At 44.1% G+C, this 25,699-nt stretch overlaps 2 protein-coding genes across 2 annotated transcripts in view; both read right to left on the reverse strand.

Moving 5' to 3' along the window:
- The window catches only part of psmd3 (proteasome 26S subunit, non-ATPase 3), a 22,966-nt gene extending 8,558 nt beyond the window's left edge, over positions 1-14,408 (reverse strand). Inside the window, exons 1-7 of the mRNA XM_083649772.1 lie at positions 14,373-14,408; positions 14,087-14,254; positions 11,166-11,356; positions 8,258-8,398; positions 6,015-6,151; positions 4,754-4,944; positions 43-146 (exon numbers count right to left, since the gene is read on the reverse strand). Of these exons, the coding sequence (XP_083505898.1) occupies positions 43-146; positions 4,754-4,944; positions 6,015-6,151; positions 8,258-8,398; positions 11,166-11,356; positions 14,087-14,243 (921 nt within the window). The 5' untranslated portion in view covers positions 14,244-14,254; positions 14,373-14,408. The remainder of the gene's footprint in view (positions 1-42; positions 147-4,753; positions 4,945-6,014; positions 6,152-8,257; positions 8,399-11,165; positions 11,357-14,086; positions 14,255-14,372) is intronic.
- Positions 14,409-20,149: 5,741 nt separating this feature from the next.
- On the reverse strand, positions 20,150-25,273 carry LOC310788237 (leucine-rich repeat-containing protein 3-like). Its single transcript, XM_083649781.1, has 5 exons — positions 24,948-25,273; positions 22,351-22,476; positions 21,441-21,605; positions 21,126-21,195; positions 20,150-20,818 (listed from the first exon to the last, which is right to left on the reverse strand). Exons 1-5 carry the CDS (start codon positions 25,185-25,187, stop codon positions 20,610-20,612), a joined length of 810 nt encoding a protein of 269 aa, XP_083505907.1. The 5' UTR covers positions 25,188-25,273; the 3' UTR covers positions 20,150-20,609.
- Positions 25,274-25,699: the final 426 nt, after the last annotated feature.

Raw genomic sequence — 25,699 nt, forward strand, 5'->3', positions numbered from 1 at the left:
GAGTGTGTTTGTGCACAGGTGAGAGTGTGTTTGTGCACAGACCGTCTGTTTGAAGCCGACAGCGGTGTGCTGCGGAGCTTTCCTCAGGGCGTTGGTCAGAGTCCTCCTGGCCTCAGTATACTCCAGCTGGATGGCCTTAATACGACCTGAGCAGAGCCACAGACCAGGAGGAGAGGGAGAGAGAGGAGAGCCACAGACCAGGAGGAGAGGGAGAGAGAGGAGAGCCACAGACCAGGAGGAGAGGGAGAGAGAGGAGAGCCACAGACCAGGAGGAGAGGGAAAGAGAGGAGAGCCACAGACCAGGAGGAGAGGGAAAGAGAGGAGAGCCACAGACCAGGAGGAGAGGGAGAGAGAGGAGAGATGGAAGAAGGTGATCCCAGAGCAATGCAACATTTGAAATGTCGAACAAAACAAAACAAAATATGTGTCACTCGTCAATGTCAATCTCTACTTAATGTATAGAGCACAACCTGTTAACATGATTTGTTGGCACCTCTATACTATGCTTTACGGTACCCATGATGCTGTGCTGGCTGCGCGCTGTGATGACGTGTTATGTTGTGAGCCGGGAGCGGCAAGTTGTCATGCTGTTGAGAGCGGAAAAGTAAACGAACTGATATTAAATAAACGTCTCATTATTGAGTTAACATGGTAGCAGAGGATGGCTGCCTCTAATAACTACAGACTGCCTCCGACATTCGACGAGGGAAAGTCGTACGAAAACTGGAAAAATGAAGTGGAAATGTGGAGACGGGTGACGGACCTCGACAAGAAAAAACAAGCACTGGCTGTAGCGTTGTCGTTGGATGGCCGACCAAGGGACATTGCTCTAGAAATACAAGCGGACGATCTAAACAAGGATGATGGTATGAACACTTTGATTCGGGAACTTGACAAAGTTTTCATGAGAGAAGAGAAAGACCGGGCTTATGAAGCGTACTCTGTGTTTGATCGAGTGTCAAGGAAAGACGGCGTCGCTATGGCCGAATACATAGCGGACTTTGAACAGAAATACAACAAGATCCGTAAGTTTAATATGGTTCTGCCCGACGCTGTTTTAGCATTTAAACTCCTCGATACAGCCGGCCTTGATGTCAAAGACAAGCAACTAGCATTAACTGCGTGTGGTACGCACACTTTTGCTGATATGAAGTCAGCGCTCAAACGAGTATTTGGTGAGAAGAGTGAGCAGAAGACTGGAGCAATCAACGTGAGCCAAGATGCCGTGTACTACACGGATCACAGAAGAGGAAGAGAGCAGTCACGAGCCCAAAGTAGCCAAGCTAGAGGAGGACCACTCGCAGGCACTAACCCGCTTGATAAGTATGGACGACGAACAAAATGTGGAATTTGTCAGAGCACATACCACTGGGTGAAAGACTGCCCACACAAGAAAGAGCATGTAAAAATGACAAGTGAAAATCAATGCAGTGAAGAACCTGATGAGTGTAACATAACACTGTTTTCCAAGGAATCAGATTCTGAAATATTCATGGTTGAAGCTCTAGGATCGGCTGTAATTGATACAGCATGCACGAGGACAGTCTGTGGTGAAAAGTGGCTGAATAACTATGTAAAGGGACTAAATGAGAGAGACGTACAAAAAGTGATAAACACAGGCAGCAGTAGGCCTTTTAAGTTCGGGGATGGACATGTTGTGCATTCCACAAAAATGGTCAAAATCCCAGCCAAGATAGGAAAAACAAAATGCTGCATAGAAACAGAAGTAGTCCCATCTGACATCCCCTTACTGCTAAGCAAAGCCTCGCTAAAAAGAGCGGGAACTGTCTTGGACTTAAAGAATGATACAGCAACAATGTTTAAACAACAGTTAGCTCTGGAGGTTACATCCTCAGGCCATTATTGTTTAAACATATCAGATAAAGATTTTCCAAGTGATACATATGAGAACATAGTACTAGCAATTACAGACAACATGACTGAGGAACAAAAGCCTAAAGCTTTACTTAAGCTGCACAAGCAATTTGGCCATGCGTCAGTTGATAAACTTAAGAAACGGCTGATTAATGCTGGAAATGTTGATGATAAGAGCATTGCTATTCTAGAAGAGATAGTAAACAAATGTGAGATATGTCTCAAACACAGCAAACCTGAGAAGTATGAAACCGGAGACAAAGTATTTTACAAGAGAACAGACTGTGTTGAATGGAAAGGTCCTGGAGTCATGATAGGACAAGACGGGGTAGTAATATTTGTACGTCATGGTGGGACATATGTCAGGGTTCACCACTCTAGGCTGAGGAGAGCTAATTGTGATCACAGTGAAGGGGGCGGGGCTAGTGCTGAGGGCCCAGAGCCCCCACCGCAAAATGACAGTGATGGAGGTAACTTAGCCGCTACTGATAGTGACATAGAGGATGATAATGATGCTGGTTATGTTGCAGGGCTCCTCAACAATGCTGTAGCTAACGCTGATGGTGGCGATCATCAGGATGATCAGCCACAGCCAATAGGCATAAGAGTAGGAGGCTCTATAATGCTAAAAACAGGACAACAAATTAGCTATGTGGACAACAACACTGGTATTCCTCACACAGCAAAAGTGATGGGACGAGCAGGAAAGGCAACAGGCAGACACAAGAACTGGTACAACCTACAGTACTCAGAACCCCCTGACATTGCAGGTACAGAGAGGTCAGCTGATCTTACTCAGGTAAACAATCTTCAGATTGTGCCACTGAACAATGATGTACTATGCTCTGAGTCTGCTGTGCATGAAAATGTTTCATTTGAAAATGCAAAACTTGACAATGATGTACTATGCTCTGTTATACATGAAAATGATGTGTTAGTCACAGAGGATGTTTCATTTAACAATGCAAAACTTGACGAAATTAGTAACTGGGAGAAAAATGGGGTGTTTGATGAGGTAAAAGATATTGGCCAAAAGAAGGTATCCACCAGATGGGTGTGTACACTGAAGGAAACCCCTGCTGGTATAGTGCCCAAAGCACATCTAGTAGCTAGGGGCTTTGAAGAATTTGACACAAAAGATCTTCCTAAAGACTCTCCCACATGCTCATCAGATTCACTCAGGATACTGATGTCAGTTATATGTCAGAGACAGTGGACACTACACTCCATGGACATCAAGTCGGCTTTTCTTCAGGGGGCGGAGCTGTCTAGGGACATTTACATTCGGCCTCCTCCTGAAGCCAAAAGTGAAGGAACATTGTGGAAGCTCAGGAAATGTGTCTATGGACTAGCTGATGCATCGCTCTACTGGTACAATAAAGTCAAAGCAACACTGCTGAGAACGGGGGCCACAATGTCACAAGTGGATCCTGCTGTTTTCTTCTGGCTTGATGAATCCTGCAGTGTCACTGGAATCCTCGCTTGTCATGTGGATGACTTCATCTGGGGTGGCACTGACACATTTGCCACTACAGTCATTCCCCACCTCAAAAAGGCTTTTCAAGTGGGGCGTGAGGAGCATAACAGCTTTCGCTATGTGGGGATGGAATTTGCCACAGTAAAAGGAGGAGTGGAGATGCAACAAGACCTCTACATAAAGAATCTTCAGCCCATTCTCATGGACTCAACAAGAGCTTTGGAGCGGGATTCTCCTCTCACTGACTGTGAGACTGACAAACTGAGGTCAAAGATAGGTCAACTCCTATGGGTAGCTAGACAGAGCAGGCCGGACATTATGTTTGATACGTGTGTCCTTGCATCTAGCTTAAAACATGCCACTGTGCAAACTCTGCACGAAGCTAATAAAGCAGTAAAGAAACTCAAATCAGAACATGTCACCCTAAAATTTCAAAACTTAGGAAATGATGAGTTTTTGAAGCTTGTTGTTTTCAGTGATGCTTCCATGGGAAACCTGCCTGACGGCGGAACACAGGGAGGACATCTCATCGTTCTGATGGGCAAAGAAGGAACATTCTCGCCTGTCTGTTGGCAATCTAAGAGGATCAGGAGAGTGGTTCGGAGCACACTGGCAGGAGAAACACTTGCTCTTGCTGATGGTATTGACAATGCCATATTTCTATCCTCCCTCTACTCTGAACTGACCACAGGAAAGGTCACACAGGACATCTTGCCTGTGATATGTGTCACAGACAACTACTCCCTTGTGGCTGCTATCAAGTCCACAAAATCTGTGACAGAAAAACGATTGAGACTAGAAATAAGTGGCATCAAAGAACTAGTCCAAAACAAAAGGATCCAACGTATCCTGTGGTCAGACACAAAGGAACAGCTGGCGGACTGTCTGACTAAAAAGGAAGCTTCTTCCCTTGTGCTTCTCAAAGCACTGAAGGATGGACAGTGGAAGGTTGGGTGACTGTAAAAAAGGGAGAAAATGTTAATGGCTGTTCTAGCCTGATGTAATGATAAGGTTACAGAGTGTTTACTTAAATCTAATTACAGGGTTTACTAAAATCCAATGGCTGTTCAAGACTGAAAAAAAAGGAATTTGTTTTCTGACAAGGGTTAAAAAAGAAACATGGTTTCTGTCACTTTTATTTTTTTTTAGAAAGAGGGGAGTTTGTTAACATGATTTGTTGGCACCTCTATACTATGCTTTACGGTACCCATGATGCTGTGCTGGCTGCGCGCTGTGATGACGTGTTATGTTGTGAGCCGGGAGCGGCAAGTTGTCATGCTGTTGAGAGCGGAAAAGTAAACGAACTGATATTAAATAAACGTCTCATTATTGAGTTAACAAACCCCCCCCACACACACACACACACACACACACACACACACACACACACACAGCACTCACCAGTGTAGTAGAGGTACCTGGCCCACTCATTGTTGTTGGCCAGCTCGGGGAACACAGACTTGGAGACCAGCTTCTCAGCCTGGTCGTACAGGTTGAACTGCAGGTAGTTCCTCAGCAGCAGGTTGAGGAGGACAGCCTGGCCGTCGGCGTCGTGACGCAGCGTGGCCGTACGCAGCCGAGTGTGGAGGAAGCTGCAGGGACAAGGAGACGACTTTACACTAAGAAACTATTCCAGGGTCTAGAAAGTCCAGCTAGTGCGGAATCACCATTCCACCATGTGGAACACTTTATTATTTTTAGTTTTTATTTATTTTTCGAAAATGAACACAACGACTACCATCCTTTGCATGAAATGGACTGCCAATTGAGAAGTTAACCAATCAAAGAGAATACATGTTATAAATGCTTATAAATATAAAATTACACCATTCACGTTATTGGACCAAATACAAATTCTGGTGTCAGTTATGTCCACTCTGCCCACAGGGAGTGACGGATCTAAATCCAAACTGTCTCCCAACTGTCCAGAGAGCTGAACCCATGAACGTCTCCTAACCATCCAGAGAGCTGAACCCATGAACGTCTCCTAACCATCCAGAGAGCTGAACCCATGAACGTCTCCTAACCGGCAGTGGTGGCCCAACGGTTAGAGAAGCGAGCTTGTGAACGGAAGGTCATCGGTTCAATCCCCAGGACCGGCAGGATAAATCTGGGTGGAGAAAGTGAAATGGCAGCGCTTGCCCCTCCCTCATTACCACCACTGAGGTGCCCTTGAGCAAGGCCCCTATCCCCAACTGCTCCAGTGGAGCTGCTCAGTGGCCAGCAGATCAGACTGTGGTTGTACTGGGCAGCTTCCAGGTGTGAATGTGTGTGTGAATGTGAACAGGGCACTCCTGAAAAAGAGAGCATTGCTCTCAGTGAGACTTCCCCTGTATAAATAAAGGTTATATTAAAAAAAAAAAAAAAAAAAAAAACATCCAGAGAGCTGAACCCATGAACGTCTCCTAACCATCCAGAGAGCTGAACCCATGAACGTCTCCTAACCGTCCAGAGAGCTGAACCCATGAACGTCTCCTAACTGTCCAGAGAGATGAACCCATGAACGTCTCCTAACTAGGGATGTCGACGGTTAACCGTTTAACCGCAGCCGCTGCTGCTGTCTGCTCTGCTCCACAGAAGAACGAATCACACTATTACAGACATTGTGTACGTGTGAGAGGAGTGTATGAGAGCATCAGAGTGTGTGTAAGTGTGAGTATACCTGCGGATGGTGTCCAGTTGGTTAAGGAACTCGTAGACCCGAGCGTGGTAGTAGTAACACTTGGCAGCTACCAGGTCCAGCGCTCTGCGGTTCTGAGAGCCGATCTTCTGAAGAAGGTCATCTGATACTTTCTGGGCCTACGGACATGAAAAACAACGCAACACAAAAAACTAACTTTTTCCATCTGCAAGGTGGCCAAAGGATCCCAACATTAAAATGCAATTTGCTGAAAGTTAAATACAACCTCTGATGATGCTTGGCAATCTGTTTCTGGTCAAGTTGACAAATTTGAAATGTCTGGTGTTACGGTATACGTATTCAAAATAAAAACATCTCGCAGAAGGAAAGATCAGAGATATAAGAGACCAAGAGAGAGCAGAAAGGGTGTGAGTTTCACTTCACTAGGGGGCACCTCAGCAAATTCATGGAAATGCTTATAGACATCTTCATGGGGAAGGAAATGATTCAGTCACATTTGTGAATACTAGGAATCTCACGCGCTGCGCGTGCTCCATTCCTAGGGTGGAGAATCTGGACTGACTGACAGACAGACACCACCCACCTAAGCACCATTGTGCAACAGTGCACTATCAGCTCATAGCAGGTAGGGTTGTCAAAAGTATCGATAGTATCGAAAAGTATCAATACTGAAAATTTGAAACGGATACAATACTCATTTGCAACAGGTATCGATAGTATCAATACTAACAATTTGAAACGGATATAATACTCATTTGCAACAGGTATCGATAGTATCAATACTAACAATTTGAAACGGATATAATACTCATTTGCAACAGGTATCGATAGTATCAATACTAACAATTTGAAACGGATATAATACTCATTTGCAACAGGTATCGATAGTATCAATACTAACAATTTGAAACGGATAGAATACTCATTTGCAACAGTTTCAATAGCAATAGCATCCGTGCTTTCTTTTAATGGAAAATCACAGATTTTCCCCTCCCTATCATTGGGTATGTGTTGCTTCAACAAGCTAAAGGTGTTCTGGTGGCTAGAGCAGGGCTAACCTGCTGTCTAAGTTCAAAGTTTGATCAGGCCTAGATTATGGAGAAGTGCGCGTCTGTCCGTCCATCTGTCTAACTTTATTATTATGCTTCTTGATGTGTCATCATCCCTTCCTTCCCGCGGTATCGAAAATGGTACCGAGTATCGATATTTTCCTGAGTATCGGTACCGAAGTAGAAATTATAGCATCATGACATCCCTAATACCAGGAAGGCTTTATTATAAGTGAATCCCGTTCCTTCCATATAAACATCACATTTGCCCCTCTGTCTAACTGCCTGCCAGTTGTCATCACATTCATTGTCTCGTGTGGGTAACACAGAAGTCTGACTCTAGAACAATGTTATGGAAAACGGAAAAGAAAATATTTGAGATCCAAGTGTAATTATTAGGTTATTACATTAATAAGAGTAAGGAAATATACTCTGAGGTTGTACGGAAGTGATGTTTGACATTTTCAATAGTATTGTCAATGGGCTTTTAAACACATCTTGCAATAGGAGGGCCGCGGCCAAAAGCTAATGCTATTTGGGGGCCTTGGCATGGTCTACCAGATCAGAGGAAGCAAGGACACAAAGAACAACAACAGTACACAAAACCTTGAAAATGTTGCATTTCCTTGAGTTACTATGACTTAACACATTATCTGTGTCATGAGGAGGCCCGCATGACCTCTAGCCTACATGCTAAATATGACCTGATTTAACTTCATGTCTTTTATAGATTTAGTCATGATGGCATCAATGTTGATTGAGGGTGACTGTTTGTTTCCCTGCTGCACCTGGCAGTCTCCTCGTTGGGGCCAGGTGTGATGAGTGCAGAGGATTCAAACTTAGAAATATAAACCTATTGAGTGTATTAGGATGATCGGGAAATTGCAATATGGGATTGGATCCAGTGATGCCAGTGTACCAATGATTGTTGAATGAAACAATCTGTTTGATCTGTTTGACCAGTTAATTGATGCTGATTGTCTGCTCTGTGTTGGGGGAGGGGCTAGATTATTTCGCTAGCTTGCAACCTTGTGTGGGTCCTCACTCTGTTCACCCTAGATGTGAACCGACTGCTGGCCTGTTTCACTAGGAGCCCAAGTTATCCATGGGATTAGCCTAGGTGTAGGATTTCAGTTTAGTTCTGTTATTTCTTTTGGGGGGGGGGGGGGGGGGGGGGGGGAGAGAGAGACACACACAGACTGACAACATACACACCTCGGTGTATCTCTTGTTGTTGGTGAGGTAGACCACCAGGAGGAGCTGCAGGTAGGCCTCCACCTCAGGAAGGAGAGGAGTGGAGGCTGCCTTCCCCGTCCTGGGCCGGAACTGGACTTCACCCTCTGCCAGCTCCATGGGCTGAGGGGAGGAGAGGGGGAGGGGAGAGGAGGAGATGAGAGGGGCGACCAGGGAACAGGGTTGCCCTCTTTCTGCTGCCCTCTATATTTTAGCCATCAACCCATTATTAAAAAGAATTAAGGAGGATACCAGGCTGAGTGGGACGAGAACCAGTGGTGGAGACCGAGTGACTGTCCTGGCCTACGCCGATGATGTCACAGTCATAGTCAAAAGTCAAAAGGAACTGGACATAGTAAATGAACACCTTAGGACATATGAAGAGGTGTCTGGTGCCAGACTGAACCACAATAAAACAGAAGGAGTCTGGTTTGGAGAGAATATACACAAATAGTGTAGTAGCTGTACTGTACCGTACTGTAGCTGCTACCATTACGTATGTCTAATGTTTAATTGTATGTTTAATAAGGTATATGCTATTTGCACCTGTATGTCAAATGCGTCGAATTTAAAATGTTTAAGCACGTCTAAATTATGCACATGACATGTGCACCTATGTGCAGTGAATATGCCACTGTCTCCGACTTGTCTTATCACTATACTGCCTTATTGCTTGTTGCGTCTCTTGTTGTTTTTGCACTCATATGCCCGGTTATATTTGTACTATGTTGTAAACTGAGTCCACAGCACAAGAATTTCACACGTGATACTTGTACCAAGGAGTGACAATAAAAATCTTGATTCTTGAATAACTCTCGACCTGTAATTAATATACCGTAAATGATAGAAATTATATGACAGTTTTAGGTATCAAAATAAGTAATACAAATTGTTACGATGAAAACTGGGACAGCAAAGAAATAGAAATAAAGGAAGAACTTGAGAAATGGGATAATAAATTAAATGACTATAAAACTAGAATATTAATAATAAAAACGAGGTCACAAAAAGGCAGTTACTCTATAAGAGTAAAAAGGAGGGAGGCCTTGGGGCTGTTGATCTGGGGTTAAAACTAAACATCGCCTTCTGTAAGAATGTTGCATCAGCCATAGAGCGAAAGGCCATGTGGATAGGTGAGGCTCTGAGCTGGACCAAAAAAATAGGACGAGCAAGGAGCTCAGTTCCATATTATAAACTTTTGTACGGTGACTTTGTGAACAAGTTTGCACACATGAATATTGCTTGGAATGAAATGTCCAGCAATTGTATGTAAAATTGTGTAATGACTTGTATGGTGGTGTTTTCCCCTACAAACATTTAGATGAAGCAAGCTCTCAGGTCTGTATCAGAAATATATTTAGTAAGTGTCTCTCAGAAAACAAGAGAGACATCATGTGGCTGGTCTCAGTTGGCAGACTAGCAGTCCGAGCAGTCGTCAAGTGGAGCTGCTTTGTCACAACCAAAGAGTGTCCTATGGACGACTGCAAGGAGGATGAGACTATAGAACATCTGCTCCTAAAATGTGAGAGATCTAAATATGTTTGGGGGAAAATGGTTAGTATTGGTTTTACTGTTACTGTGAATTATAGTGCTGTGATGTATGGTGTTTTTAATGAAATAATGCCAGGGCCACACCAGGACTTTTTCTGGACAGTTGTTTGTGTGGTCGTGAGCAAATTGTGGAAGACGAGGTGTGCCACAGTTATCCACCAAGCCGTCATCCCAGGTGAAGTGGTCTATAAACAAATCATAACAGAACTGAAAAGACAAAGAACAGTGGACATCAGAACAAAGAGACCCACATCCTGGCACCTGCTCACCTTCTAACAGACTTCTTATCTTTGGTAACTTCCTTTCTGTTTATAAAAATAAATAAATAATAAAATAAAATAAAATTACTGTAAATGTTTGTAACCCCTGACTGAATAATTGAATAAAGTATATTTAAAAAGCGGAACAGATGGGAGGATATGAGGGGAAGGCAGGAATGTAAAACACCAGTTAGACGATGACAGAGGATATATAGAGCAAGACAATATGCTCAAATGGATACTCTGAATAACAATTTTCTAGTTGTCTCCACCTCGTCCATGAGCGCCGGACAGTCGGTGAGTGAGTGCACACAATCTAAGGACAAGGTACCTAATTTATATCGAGTTGCATTTTATATTTTCATTTGCACAGCCCATGTCTCAACATTTAAAATGCCTCCTATAAGCTGCCCTTCTTCATAGCTATAATGTATTAAATTAATTAATGAATTAAGATATCCCAGCATTCATCTGGCCAGACTCTTTGAAGTAAAGAGCAGGTGTTTGCAAAATGTTGTACATTTAGTGCAGGTACTTTCTTGCTAGTTGCAATATTTTGTACATTTAGTTTTGCTAGTTGCAATATTGTAAGTAGCATTACTGCAGGACGGTAGTACATACTCGATTAGTGGTTCATGCATCCAACCCATGTTCGTTCCAATCCCTTATTAGAAGCCCTGCAGGTATTTCTTGCACATAGCTATAGCTAGCTCATAGTTTTTATATACATGGTATACAATTTGAATTTGAGCATCCATCCATCAGATTTGCAGACTTCATCCTGCAGCCCGTCCAGATTCCCAAAGCAAAGCTGAGGGACTCAAACTCCAAGAAGCCCAGCAGGTAGTTCTTGCATAATTTATTAGCACTTTATTTTTCACTTACATTTGGAGGAAGAGATCATTTTTAAGGTGCTCCTTTAACAGTTACACTCACACAAACTGACAAATACAAAAAACAATCACAAATATAAAGACAAAAATAAAGAAATATTTTTTTCTAAATAAAGAAATATCTTTTTCTGGGACAATTTTGGGTCCCAAAAATATGGGTTGAGAAAGCACAGTGCAGGCGCCTACCTCTTCCAGGAAGCCCAGCAGGTAGTCCTTGGCGTTGGCATTGTTGGTGTAGAAGCCAGAGAAGGCCTTGTGCAGCACGTTGGAGTTGAGCCGGCGGCTGGTTGACGGTAACGCCCGCAGAGCACGCAGCACAAAGCGCGGCTCCTTCCCCGACACTGCCTTCTCGATCTGCTTCACATGCTCCTTGATGTCTGGGGAGGAGGAGACACAGTTAGGAGAAATTGACAAGCGGGGAAGAGAGGAGAAGACCGGTAGCGGAAGAAGAGAGAAAGAGCAATGACAGAGCAACAGAAATGCATTTTAGACAGCCCCCGAACGCATGAAGAGCAAAGAGTCAGAAAGATGGCAGATGTGACACATTGCTCAAATTGCCAACAACCTTTCAAAACAAATGCCCAAAAGGGTACAATCGGTGGAAACTTTTAACATGCATAAGCCCAGAACCTCAATTTAATTTTTCCCAGCAGAATCACCAAATGATGCCAGTGCGGATGCGTCTGGACTGTTTCCAGGCAACTCAGTGATTCTCGTCAAACTTTGTCACTTTTTGGTTCAATTAGGCTTCCGATATAATAAGGTTGCCTCATGCGGCCCCACCTGTGACTTCAAAGTGCAGAAATAAGGTGAGTTTAATGCCCGACACAGATTACCTAACAACATTTGGCTGAGCCATAGGAGGGCTTTTACTACAGTGAAGTCTTGAGACTAACATATGGCTCATTTCCACCACATTTTACAGCCCTGCACAGCCCGTCACCACTCGGCTCTACTTGTTTCAACCCGATGGACGTTTTGCTTCCACCGCTGGTCATCTGCCCCCGTCCACACCTGGTCGTCATAGCGACCGCATATCTGCCCTCCGCCCATATTCCGAAGTAGGCTATAACATAACGTTACAATTAAATCCATACACAGAACTTTTAAACTGTTTATGAAATACTGGTGCCTCTAAATGACCTACAGTGTACATGGGCAAATGTGACAATCGGCCAGGAGAATGGATATAACTTTGTTGTTAGTCAAAACTCACATGCGCTGCGCGAGAGACGGGCGCGAGGGACGGGGGTTGCGCTAGAGTGAAGCCTCTACCCAGGCGGCCTCACCAGGCAAGACCGTGGCTTCACCAGAGCCCCGCCTGCAGCCTAGCGGAGCCGACGCAGCACTCAACTACAAGCGCTTCCTGAGCAGCGGACTTTTGGACAATTGAAACCACCGCCACAATTTTATTTCACCAGAGGCGAAGGCAGCAACACAAAAGACTGATGGAAAAGCATAACAGAAGAGAAGGTAAGCCCCACTAAACTGGTATGCAGCACTGCATTGACAGTCAGTAGGATAGACAGAGTAAACACGATTCTGCCTGGCCAATCAGTCGTCTACAATGTTTTCACGTCACCGTATGAACCCGGGTTCACAGAATAGAACCTCGACGAGGCAGGTACGAAAAGTAGCACGACTCAACCCCAATACAACCCGGGCTGTCCCTGTTTTTGATCGGTGGAATGAGACAAAAAAGCGAGACGAGCTGGGCGGGGCTGCGTTGATACCAGCGGTGGAAATGGGCCAATAGAAGGAGCCTGAGGGCTACATTTGACCCATCCTCTACTAGGAGCCTTCCTTTGCCAAGCTTTGCTGGGGGAGGCCCACAGTCTCAGACCTTGAAAACCCCTTAGACGATCAAATATGGCAGCTATTTTGATAACACTAACGTCAATTGAATGAATGAATGTTTATTTCGAACATTAACATAAAAAGACAATATAAAAAATAATAATAAGTATAATAATAATAATAATAATACACAATACATTAAAAACATTTTAAAACAAAAAAAGGAAAAAAACATAATAATGTACAATATTAATCATAATTGCAATAAAAATAACAGTATTTGTTCGAAAAGGATTAGGAAAGAAGCCTCTGCTTATCTGGTCCTACCCCTATTTAATTCCAAAATAAACTTAAATCAGGTCTCTGTCAACATTCTATTTGATTACTTTTCATATTTTCCTTTTAACCTGAGCCATAATGTACCTTACCATGTGCCCTAAACCCCCCCCCCTCCCCGCCTCCTCTTCTCTGTATCCCTCAATCATAATATTTTTAAACTTTTTCTTAAACAGTATAATAGTTCTACTTTGTTTTATTTCATCATCCAAACTGTTCCACAGGGTCACTCCACCAAATGAAATGCTCATGCTCTTCAAATTTGTACGAACATAGCGTTTCTCAAAATTATTTTTCCCTCTTAAATTATACCCACATTCTTTGTTCTTAAATAACTTTTGAATGTTACAGGGGAGTAAATGATTCTTTGCTTTGTACATTGTTTGAGCAGTTTTGAACTTGACAAGATCCATAAACTTGAGACACTTGGAATTCAGAAATAATATATTTGTATGTTCCCTGTACCCAACATGGTGTACAATTCTCAATGCTCTTTTTTGGAGTATACATAATGGTTGTAAAGTTGTTTTATAGGCATTCCCCCAAACCTCCACACAGTAAGTCAAATACGGCAGTACAAGTTAACAATATAAAATGTACAACACAGTTGAAAGTCGCACTCCTGTCACAACAAACTGGAAGCTGCCAGTGCTATTAGTAAAGAAGCTAACACATGGCTAGCTAGCAAATAATGGCATACATTCAGTGTATGCGTCAAATAAGCAGCTAGCCATGGCTAGCATCCACCTCTGTTTCTGTCAACAAAAAGTCTAACGTTTAAGTAAAGTGCCACTACTTAGTTTAACATTAACTCATAACCAGTTAGCGTGATCAGACTAGATGGAACCTTTGCTAACCGGCTAGGCTAACGAGCTGAGCTTAACGCTAGCCACCTCTGTAAAGTTGACAGGGGTTATTCAGTAGATTATTCTCGTCTGTTTGGGTGTTATTTGATTGCAGAAAGCTGGCGTTACCGTCCAGGGTGAGAGCATCGAGCTCCTTGGGGCCCTTCACCGGGGCAGCAGCGTCCTCCTCCGGCATGTCCACATCCTGCGGCTCCAGGCCCGGGTCCTTCTTGTCGGCTTTGGAGTCCTTGGCTTTCTCACGCCGCTTGGCTGTTGTCTCCTTCATAACGTTAGTGTCTGAAAAACAGTACAGCAAATAACAACTTAGCAGATCGCTATGAGCCTGAATGCAAGCAAACGTGACTACGTGTTCAGCTGTTTTGATAAGTATTTTCAGCAAGTCATCATAGCTCACATTTGTTTCTGTCTGCAGAATGACTGGCAAGTTCTGTTGTGGTGCGCAAAGGATTGTGGGATATAGACCGTGCTGCATGATTGCGGATAAATGCGGAAGAGCAGTCCCAACTAATGGATAGCAGATGAATGAACGATCCTCTGTTCTTGATCTGCAACTTCAAACTATAACTGCATTTTCTACAATAACAACAACACCTAAAATAAGACGACAAAAATGAAGCTCTTTAGGAAACAGGGCTTATTATGACGCAGTGTCATTCAGAGCCTTTCACTGGAAACATACCCCTGCCAGTTCCAGTAGGGGGCCCCATACGAGATGTATTTGTCTTCCATTTTCAGGGTGTGCCAAAGTCACACCCTCTCCCGGCTTTAGCATACGTACCGTGGGATTTCATCCGCCATTATTTTTTCTATAGACATTTCACAAAATGCTTACAAAAATAGTTGTAGCCTACTTGATCAAACCAAGCGATTCAGCTATTTAGGAGGAGAGACGTAACATTTAACTCGGACCAAAACGTAAACCAACAGCGTTTTGTTTTTGTTTTCTGGGTGAAAAATATGTTCTCTCCTGATTCTAGCTTAATCACTATGGGTTGACCAAGTAAAACTAAGCATTTTACAAAATGTCTATGGAAAAAATGAATGGCGGATAAAATCTCTTGGTGTGTATGCCGAAGCCGGAAGAGGCCGTGGTCTCTGGCGTAACTTTGGCACGCTATAGGCCACGAAGGGGCATTACTGGCTAATCCAAAAAGGTTCATAGTGTCTATACTTTACTTAGATCGTTAGGTTTTCTTCTATATCAGACACAGGTTTGTGTTCCTACCTGACATGAAACATGTCAGGTAGGAACACAAACCTGTGTCTGATATAGAAGAAAACCTAACGATCTAGGCATTACTGGCTACATGGGAAAGGCTAAATCTGGGGGGTACGGTGGCGCAGTCGGTAGCGCTGTCGCTTCACAGCTAGAAGGACCTGAGTTCGATTCTCGCCTGGGACGCTGTGGGCGCTGGGGCTGTGTTCCCCCCCATATCCTCAGTGCCTACTGCCCAGGTGGGCTATCTCATCGAAAGGGCCTTTCTGTGTGGAGTTTGCATGTTCTCCCTGTGCTCCCCAGGGGGTTCCTCCATACATAACCCCCCCACTAAAAACATGCAGAAGATCGTCATCGTCATCCGACCAGTGACGACAACATCCGAAGTTGGTCCCCGGGCGCTGGAAAGAAAAAGCGACCACTGCTCCTGGCCTTCCCCCCGGAGGAAAGGACAAGCCTGGATGGGTCAAATGCAGAGGACAAATTTCACCGGCCACCGTCAGCATGAGTGTGTGTTTGTGGCCGCATGCATGTGTTGGGTGTGTTCGTGTGACAATAAAAGACGGGCTTGTCCATCTACTAACTGTTAGCTGTAAACATATGGGGCCCTATTCTCCCACAAGCCTTCGGCGCTAAAACGGGCCTTAAACGCAAAAAAACGTGCCTTGCGCCTGTTTTGGGACGATATCAATATGGCAAATAGCAGTTGTAAGTTTACTGCCTGTGAATGTCCACTCCCAGCATGCAATTGGGTCCTCCATTTCGCTACTAAATAGAGCCGAAATAGATATAAAAGGTAGATCTAAAATAATGTGTAATGGTAAGACAACCTGCAATTGTCGAACATTTCAATATTGGACCAAATAAAACATGAAATGAAACACCACCCTATGTGAAACATATATGTCCTCTTGAGCCTATATATACCCTGTGTGGATTTAACGTGATTTAGGTAAGTGACAGCGGAACGCGCTTCGGAAGCTTCTACTGTCATCTGCTATACTGTGATGTGCGCTCCACCCTACTCCACATTTAGTTTTACAATAAAAACACATTTATGCAATGACTTTACATAATGTAGGGTATATTTATGTGCATCATTCTACCTGCAGCAGGGGAGAGAAAACGATATCTTTCTGGACAAACTTTCACCAATCTAATAGGCTATATTTTTCTAGCTGATGCGTTTAGTACATTATTTTCACTTTGATCTTGCTATAGTGTAGCGTATTTACATGCTTGCAGTATTGAAACTGCAGTTAGATTGGTTTGAGAAGCATAATAATATGGAATAATAGCCTATAATGCAGACAGACAGGCTGGATGAAGAGAGGGGGGGGGGGGCAGAGCGTTTGGCTTTCGTCTGGTTTTGCGGGATCACTGGAATTGGAGCTAAAAAGGCAAGCGTGCGATTCGTTTATTGCACTTATCCAATGAGCATGACGGTGCATAATTTTACGCCTAAAAGGCGTGGTTGTAATGCTTTGGGCTGCATCTAGCGCCAGCACGACGATATCAAGTGCGCCTTTCCACGCCCACTGCTTTGATCTGCGCCTGCCGCTCGGCCTAGAAACTGCGCCGATGCAACGATAGGGGCCACTGTGCCTTCACTATTGATGTCTGCCCTGACCGATTGGTACTGGCATCTCAGGGAAATCTAGAGGGGGATGAACACCATGTCAATGCACTCGCCTGCAATACCATATTAGTCACACTAGAAGGAGACACCGTAATATGAAGACATCATGCAAATTCACCAGAGTCAAAATGTTATCGTCGTGTGAGATCTTCTCTCTCACTCAGCAGTCAGCACATAACAATGGATGAAACGACTTCATCCCAGTATTGGATAATTGCATGGATTGTGGCATTACACGATAAGCAATTACCCACAATTTTAACAAGGACTAATCTATTCATCTCTGGAGAGTGAAGAGGGAAATGACAGAGGAGAGAGAAGATATAGAGAAGATGAGAAAGCTGTGAGACTAAAGAAGGGGAGGGGGACGAGAGTGATAACGCAGTTATGTAATCGCAACCTCTCCAAAAGGCTTTGGGAGTGAGGGGAGAGGCTCCTCCATTGATCAGGAGCTCTTAACGATGCACTGGGGGTGGGAGGGGAGATGGGGAAGGAACACAGGTTACTATAGTAACCAAAGTAGTGCCTGGAAACATGAAGCACACAGACATCAGAGACGAAGAGTGGAGGAGGGGAGAGGAGAGGATGAGAGGACATGAGAGAGAGAGAGAGAGGAGAGGACAGAGAGAGGAGAGAGAGAGAGGAGAGGGCAGGGGAGGATATGGGAGAGGAGGGGGTGGAGAGGAGGGGAGGAGGGGGTGGAGAGGGAGGAGAGGAGAAGACAGGAGGGGGGCCATCTCCAAGCCCTATGATGACTCTGGCAGCACACCAGAGTCATCATCTTCTCAGCGTTGTGGAGCTCAGTGGTTCCAACCCTTTTTGTCTGATGTACCTCTTGTACCCCCTCACTCATACGTGTACTTTGTACCGCAAGGAAACTGGGCTGTGGTGGATCTGTGGGATGTATGAGTATGGTATGGTGGTATGGTGTTTATTCTTATTCTTGAGTAGCGTAAATCCATACAAAATCTGTGGCTGAACTGCCAGTGTTTGGGCTGAACTGCCAGGATTTGGGCTGAACTGCCAGTGTCTGGGCTGAACTGCCAGTGTTTGGGCTGAACTGCCAGTGTTTGGGCTGAATTAACTGCCAGGATTTGGGCTAAACTGCCAGTGTTTGGGCTGAACTGCCAGTGTTTGGGCTGAACTGCCAGTGTTTGGGCTTGGCCTAGGTTTCCCTTTGGTCAGTGAGTTTCCCTAAAGCTGAATCTGGAGTGACAATAATTGGACACTTGTGTAGGCCTAGTTGCAGATTTATTTTTCTTACAGATTTGTACGAGCACACTTTGCAGGATTGGCTTTGGACTCTGCAATGTGCTCAGGCTTATTGGCTCAACTATAGATTCTTCACCAGCCCCCACCTGACTGTGAGACTGTCCATACACAGCTTGTGTGAAATATCAGATGACCGGCTGTGTTGTCTTGCAGCTAGATTTCCTTTCCTGGTTTATTAACTTCTTTGTTATCTCAAAACAACAAAACATCTTGTGATCAGCTCAGCTGTTTGCAGCTTGCTGGGCTCGTTAGAGGCAATCTGCCCCATTATGAACGATCAAGTAGCTTCTAACCATGCTGAAACCCATATATATATATATATATATATATATTGTTGTTGTTTTTGTTGTTGTTGTTGTTGTTGTTGTTGATGATGATGATTTCATTTCAGTTAAATTGAACTCATATCTCAATGCGTCCTCATATATCACAGGTACAAACCACTGAGAGTCGGCCTCCATGAGCCAGGAGAGACCCGCATGCCTGGAAGTCACCTCCATCCGGATTTCATGCACAATATTCCACCTCCATGAGCCACAGAACCTAATCTACCTGGATTTTAAGCACCAAACCCGGCCTCCAGGACCCAGGGGACACCCCCACCCTCCAGCTCATTTCTAGGCTACACAGATTTAAGGTCAAAACAGCCCAAAATATGGTGAAATAATCTTAGTAAAATACAGATGTCAGATCATTTCTCATCATTGATGAACACCCACGGAGAAGATTCTATCATTTTGAAACAGTATGTTGCGAGGTGGGGATGCAAAATTTGGCATAACACCGGCACCCGATACACTTTGAGACTGAGTTGAGCACAGCAGTTCTGTTGAATTGAGCAAATATTATACATCCCAAAACTGCCTACAATTGCATTTAGACAGCTAGAGCACTGTTAGAGATTACCCAATTTGATTAATGTGAAAGTTACCCTCAAGCAGAAAATAACAGAAGAAGAAATGAAACCTATGGCCCTATGGTTTCATTTCTGCTTCTGTTATTTTAAAATGTGAAAGTGACCCTGATCAAGCCAATTCTAAGAATTCTCATAGAATTGTATTTTATCAGTCGGCCTAAAGTACCTTTATAAGCCCACTTGGGCTTTTGTATAAAATTACTAACGTCATATGTGTGGTGGCCTGCAAAACCCTTCACATGGTGGGAATTTGATTTGTTTTGACATGTCCATAAATTAGAAACTCTCCCTAACTTCCCTATGTATTTTAATCGTTTATGTGTCTAAAAGTAAAACGTGATAAAAATGACTTTAAACATTCCACAACGGTGTATTTTCTACAGTGGCATTCCACCAAAACTAGAAAAAAATACATTCTTCTTTGTTTTATGTAAATAATTATTCACCATGATGTACTACGGAGATGAAAGTAACCAAATCACTTAAAATATCAAAATACCTGCAAAACTCATTTTACCTATACTGTAAGCCTAGCTCTTGTGCTGCTGCTGCTGCTGCTGTTGTTGTTGATGTTGATGATTTAATTTCAGTTGAATTGAACTCGTATCTCAATGCGTCCTCAATGTGTCTTGGGTGCGTTCACACTGTCCTGTACTTAGTGCTGTCCACTTATGATTGGATCATCCAAGACACGTCTGAACATGGCCTTAGTGGAATTCAGTTCAGCTTAGTTGACTTGAGTTATCATCCATATCAAATCCTGTACCATGATATACCATCAAACATATTACTTGATTATCAATCAATCAATCAATCAATCAATCAATCAATCAATCAATCAATCAACCAACCAACCAACCAATCAATCAATCAATCAATCAATCAAACAAACAATCAAATATTTTTTTTATATTCATATAGCGCCAAATCATAACAAGAGTTATCTCGATTAATCGACAATCAGGCTATGTGCATTTTTTTTTTATTACCCCCCCCCCCCCCCCTGAAATGATTTACCATCACAAGGGTGAAGAGGATAAAAAAAAAAAAAACAGACAAAAACAGCCAGTGTAGGAGAAGTACACCCAGAAAGACAAACATTAAAGCATGAGTTTGCTTGGTTGATTAGGTTGATTAGGTGTGAACCCTCATTTTAGTATCTTCTATTTCAAGAATATATTCAGAATACCACCAATTTCAACTCTAACTGTAATGGAATGCAGCGACTACTGAAATACTGTATTCTAAATACATGTATTCTGTTATTCCCCAACCTTGTTGATATTGCCATGTGCTGTGTTGATATGCTGTTCAGAAGACTGCACACATACATTTAAATATCCATGCTCCAGGTCTGCTTGGCAGTAGTTAGGATAACTAACTAACTGTGGACCGTGTGGAGAACGAAGAATCCACATTATCATACCATCCATGGCAGTATGCCAAGTCTGCCACTCTGTACTTTTGTTGCAAAGTTTGTTGCACCGATGCACCAAGATATTTCTAACATTTGTTGTACTTGGTAAAGAATGCAAATCTGTTTCAGCGCTCCGTTTCCCCTCCAGATGACGTAGCGATCTGCATGTCTCTAGACCTGTGGGCTGTGCAGCGACTTCAGGTAGTCCATGTGTCGGCGTGCGTCCTCCTGGTTGTGCCGTACGTAGTAGACCAGGTAGGAGATGACCATGGAGAACCAGAGGAACATGGTGACCAGCATGGCCACGTCGGTGGTCTTCCTCAGAGACACGCACAGGTCCCACTCCACAGCCAGCAGGACAAATGGCATCCCCACCAGTCCTGATGAACAGAGACAGACACACCCAATTAAATCACTGCATCTTCATAGCTCAACGTCAGACACAACCAATCAGATCACTGCATCTTCATAGCTCAACGTCAGACACAACCAATCAGATCAATCAATAGGCTGAATTTAATGCTATAAAGACTTGCTTACAATAACATTGGTAATGTCGTTGTAACATGATAGTAACTGAAAAGACTTGCATGCTGAGTTAATATGGACTAATGAAAAATCTGACATGATACACTCAGAACATGTAATCCACGCCCACATATCAGACAGACAGGCTAGTGAACGTACCCAGGTCAGAGGTGTGGCACACTACCTCAGCCAGGGAGGAGGGGTCCAGGTCCAACTGGGGCATCGATACCTGGGAAAGAACCAGAGAGAGAGAGAGAGAGAGAGAGAGAGAGAGAGAGAGAGAGAGAGAGAGAGAGAGAGAGGAGAGATGATAACAAGGGATTTGAACAAAAAAAAATAATTAAACGGCAAAAGTGGAAAGGAGGAAAACCAAAAAAATAAACACAAACACACACATAGCCTACATGCGCACACACGCGGGCGCGTGCACACACACACACACACACACACACACATACACACACACACACACACCTGTAGCTCGCAGTCACAGTGCCAGGGGTTGTGTGTGAGGTTGGCGTGCGCCCGCAGCCCCCCCAGCGCTGCTGGGTTCAAAGTAGAGAGCTGATTGGACGAGAGGTCTAGAGAGCGAAGCGAGGAAGACAAACCACGGAAACAGCCGGGCTCCAGCAGTGACAGCTGGGAGGAGAGGACGGGTCACATCAAAGAAACATTGACATACGCACAGTGTTGGGCAAGTTACTTTCAAAATGTAATATAGCGTTACTAGCCTACATATTACTAGTTACTTTCATTTGAAAGTAATAAGTTACTTTACAATATTACTGTCTGTCTAGAGTAACTCGTTACTTATTACACTACTTTTGCATTACTTTCACCAAAACAACAGCAGCAGCAGAATGATATCGCCTCCACCATCCCGAAGAATAATTTCAACCATCTTGAAGTCAGTGTAAACAATCCAAAATTCTAAAAGTCAACCTTTTCCTTTGTTATTGTCATCTATAGTGGTTATTTGCATAAAAACACACAGTTTGATTAGGAAATGATTGTATCTTTATTTAAATATGTGCTTTGATTAAAATAAGTAACTCAATTTGTAACTTGATTGTTACATACTGGTTTAAATAGCCAAAATAATGTGATACTATTTTCAATCTTTGCTGGAGTGGAACCCCAGACTTCAGATTGGAAGGCGCACATCTTATCCATTATTAAGCCATAGGACCGAGCTCACCCTGGCCTGAGCTGCACTTTTTTCACACCCTAACCCTAACGTTTTGAGGAAGAAGCAATTGCAGCGACCAATCAAATGCGTTCGGGGCGGGGTTTTCCCGTCCCGTACTAGGAAAAAATGTTGATCCAGGAAAGACACCAACACGGGTATATGAGAAGGTGCTGCCTGAGACAGAGTCAACAGCACCTGGTTGTGTGACAGGTCGAGCTCGGAGAGCAGCGGTAGACCAGAGAAGGAGTCTGCTGGCAGAGAACTCAGGTGGTTGTTATCCAGGTAGAGACGAACCGTGCGGTTTGGGAGATCGAGTGGGACCTGAGGGACACACACACACACACATGGTTAGACACACACACACACACACACACACACACACACACACACACACACACACACACACATGGTTAGATGAAGATGGATTTGTGCAATGCCTCCATTATACTCCTGAAAAAACAGGAGAGCATGCACATCCACGTGAAGTCAGGTGCTGGACAAATGAATAATAACTAGAAAAACAAATAGAGTCCGCACACTGGATTTTAAGGCTCCTGGTCAATTTATTTACGTTTCGAGACGAAGATCCTTGGGATCGAAACGTAAATAAATTGACCAGGAGCCTTAAAATCCAGTGTGCGGACTCTATTTGTTTTTCCATTATACTCCTCCAAGAATTTCACACGTGATAATTGTACTACGGAGTGACAATAAAAATCTTGAATCTTGAACCATACATCTTATAGTTCTGTTAGAGATGAAGGTGGCAGCTTAAACAAAGTCGAGCATCTTAGCTCCTGACCTGCCACGATGTTTCTCCCACTTAGGTTCACTCTGACTTCAAGCTTTTCTTGTCAGACGTTCCTCTTGGTGATTGCACAGCATTCAAACCAAGTGAGATGGAGCGTGGAAAGAAAGAGGTCTGGGTGTGGGGGAGATGACTGTTCAGGTGGAGCCCACCACTCTGCTGGGACACCTGCAGGTATTTGATCTTATGGCTCTTTGCTGTGAAGAACTACCACACAGAGACTTGCGGGTTTAGTCAGTGGGAAGGAAGCTAAGCTATCCTTTTCACACCGAGGATTTCTCCTTCATACCTCCAAAGCATAGCTTAAACACTCATTTGTTACTGTAGTTTACGTCTGTGACATATCGTCGCTGTCCATTTTTTTACATTTTTATTTACTCTCATAAATCAATGCCATTGGTCACCCTTCACGTCTGTCTGTGGGTTTTACAACATTTGACCAGTGGAAAAGCATTAAAACGATCTTGTGACTAAGTCTTGTAATTCCTTTCGCCCTCAAACTGTCCACAAAACCTTGAAGCTCCGTCTCTGCCCCCGTTTCGAGGCAGAGAGGCATGAGGAAATACCCGGAAAGCAGGCACGGTAAACCAGAACAGAACGCCACCGTTTATTTCTGACTTCATTTTGTTTATTTCTGACTTTGTAAATAGATCAATAAATGTTTTTGAATTATCCGTAGGCTGCAAACTCATTTCAACTATGCAGATGGAAGTGGTTTCTGATTAGACTAATGTGAGCGTTAGTGAGAGGCTGCCTCTAATGGCTCATTTCCACCGCAGGTAGTAGCGCGATCCCGCTCCGCTCGACTCGATAAATTGTCTCATCCCACCGGTTTAAACTGTCCCAGCCCGGGTTGTATTGGAGTCGAGTCGTGCTACTTTTCGTACCTGCCTCGTCGGGGGTTCTATTCTGTCAACCCGGGTTCATACGGTGACGTGAAAACATTGTAGACGACTGATTGGCCAGGCAGAATCGTGTTTACTCTATCTACTGACTGTCAATGTGCTGCATACCAGTTTAGTGGGCTTACATTCTCTTCTGTTATGTTATTTCCATCAGTCTTTGTGTTGCTGCCTTCGCCTTTGTGAAATAAAGTCGTGGCGGTGGTTTCAATTGTTTTCAGAGTGAAAAAAGTCCGCTGCTCAGCAAGCTCCTGTAGTTAGTTGAGCTGCAGCGCTCCGCTAGGCCGCAGCGGGTGTTTGGTGAAGCCGCGGTCTTGCCTGAGAGGCCGCGGGGTACAGGGCAGGCTTCACTCTGTTGCGCCTCTTCCGTCCGCGCGCAGCGCATGCCTGAGTTTGACTAACTACAAAGTGATATCCATTTTCCTGGCCGATTGTCACATTCGCCCATGTCCACTGTAGGTCATTTAGAGGCACCAGTATTTCATAAACAGTTTAAAAGTTCTGTAGATGGATTTAATTGTAACGTTATGTCTACTTCGGCTATAAGCGAAGGACAGATATGCGGGGGCGGGGGTGGGTGGGGGCAGATGATCCTCTCTATCTCTCTCTCTCTCTCGCTCTGTCTCTCTCTCTCTCTCTCTCTCTGTCTGTCTCTCTCTCTCTCTCTGTCTGTCTCTCTCTCTCTCTATCTGTCTCTCTCTCTCTCTCTCTCTGTCTTTCTCTGTCTCTCTCTCTTGCTCTCTGTCTCTCTCTCGGTCTCTCTCTCTCTCTCTCTGTCTGTCTGTCTCTCTCTCTCTCTTGCTCTCTGTCTCTGTCTCTCTCTCGCTCTCTGTCTCTCTGTCTCTCTCTCTGTCTCTCTCTCTCTCTCTCTCTCTCTGTCCGTCTCTCTCTCTCGCTCTCTCTCTGTCTTTCTCTGTCTCTCTCTCTGTCTCTCTCTCTTGCTCTCTGTCTCTCTCTCTATCTCTCTCTCTCTCGGTCTCTCTCTCTCTCTCTGTCTGTCTGTCTCTCTCTCTCTCTCTCTCTCTCTGTCCGTCTCTCTCTCTCTCTCTCTCTCTCTCTGTCTGTCTCTCTCTCTCACCCACCTGTGTCAGTCCTAAGGCAGTGCAGCGTACGGTCAGGCCTCCGTGTGGTGAGTCCGAGTGGGAGCAGCCGTTGTTGGCGACCCTCATGGCGGTGCTGCCATGGTGCCAGGGGAGCGCGGTGGATGGTGATGATGTCATCACCAGACTGGCCCATGGAAGCACAAGAAGAAGGAGAAGTTGCATCCACACTAAGTCCACCACAGAAGAAGAAGGCATCCGGAGACTCACATCGTGGGGCATTGTGCGAAATGAGCGTCCTCCTTTCAGCGGACTATAGCAGTCAGCAAAAAGTGAGAATAACAATAACGATAAAAATATGTTTTATGGAGCAGGTGATTGTATCGTGTGAAGATAAACGCGACCATGACTCATCGTTTTCACTTGATGTCACAGCTCCCACTGGCCGCCATCTTGCAAAGCCATTTTGCGTCCGTCGAAGATTTTCTTTATTATTATTATCAATTAGGATAAAAAAAGGAGATGGCACCTGTAGACGAGATGTTGCTCAAAAGAACTTGTAACTGGGATGTGGCTGGTTCAAATCCCAGTGAAAGTCTCAGAAGGGAAGGTGACTTAAAAATGTTTCCTCCTTCACCAGCAGCTACGTCAGTATGTGCCCTCAAGCAAGGCACCAAGTCCCCAACTGAGGGCCAACAGCAGTGGCCTGTGTTTGTGCTGCAGCTGACAAAGGTGAATGTGCGTCAAATGAATACATGTTAAATGTTATGGGATTGCAGAAAAAAGAACATGTC

This window comes from Poromitra crassiceps (assembly GCF_964638095.1).
Source record: "Poromitra crassiceps genome assembly, chromosome: 13".
In the NCBI taxonomy this organism is placed as follows: domain Eukaryota; kingdom Metazoa; phylum Chordata; class Actinopteri; order Beryciformes; family Melamphaidae; genus Poromitra; species Poromitra crassiceps.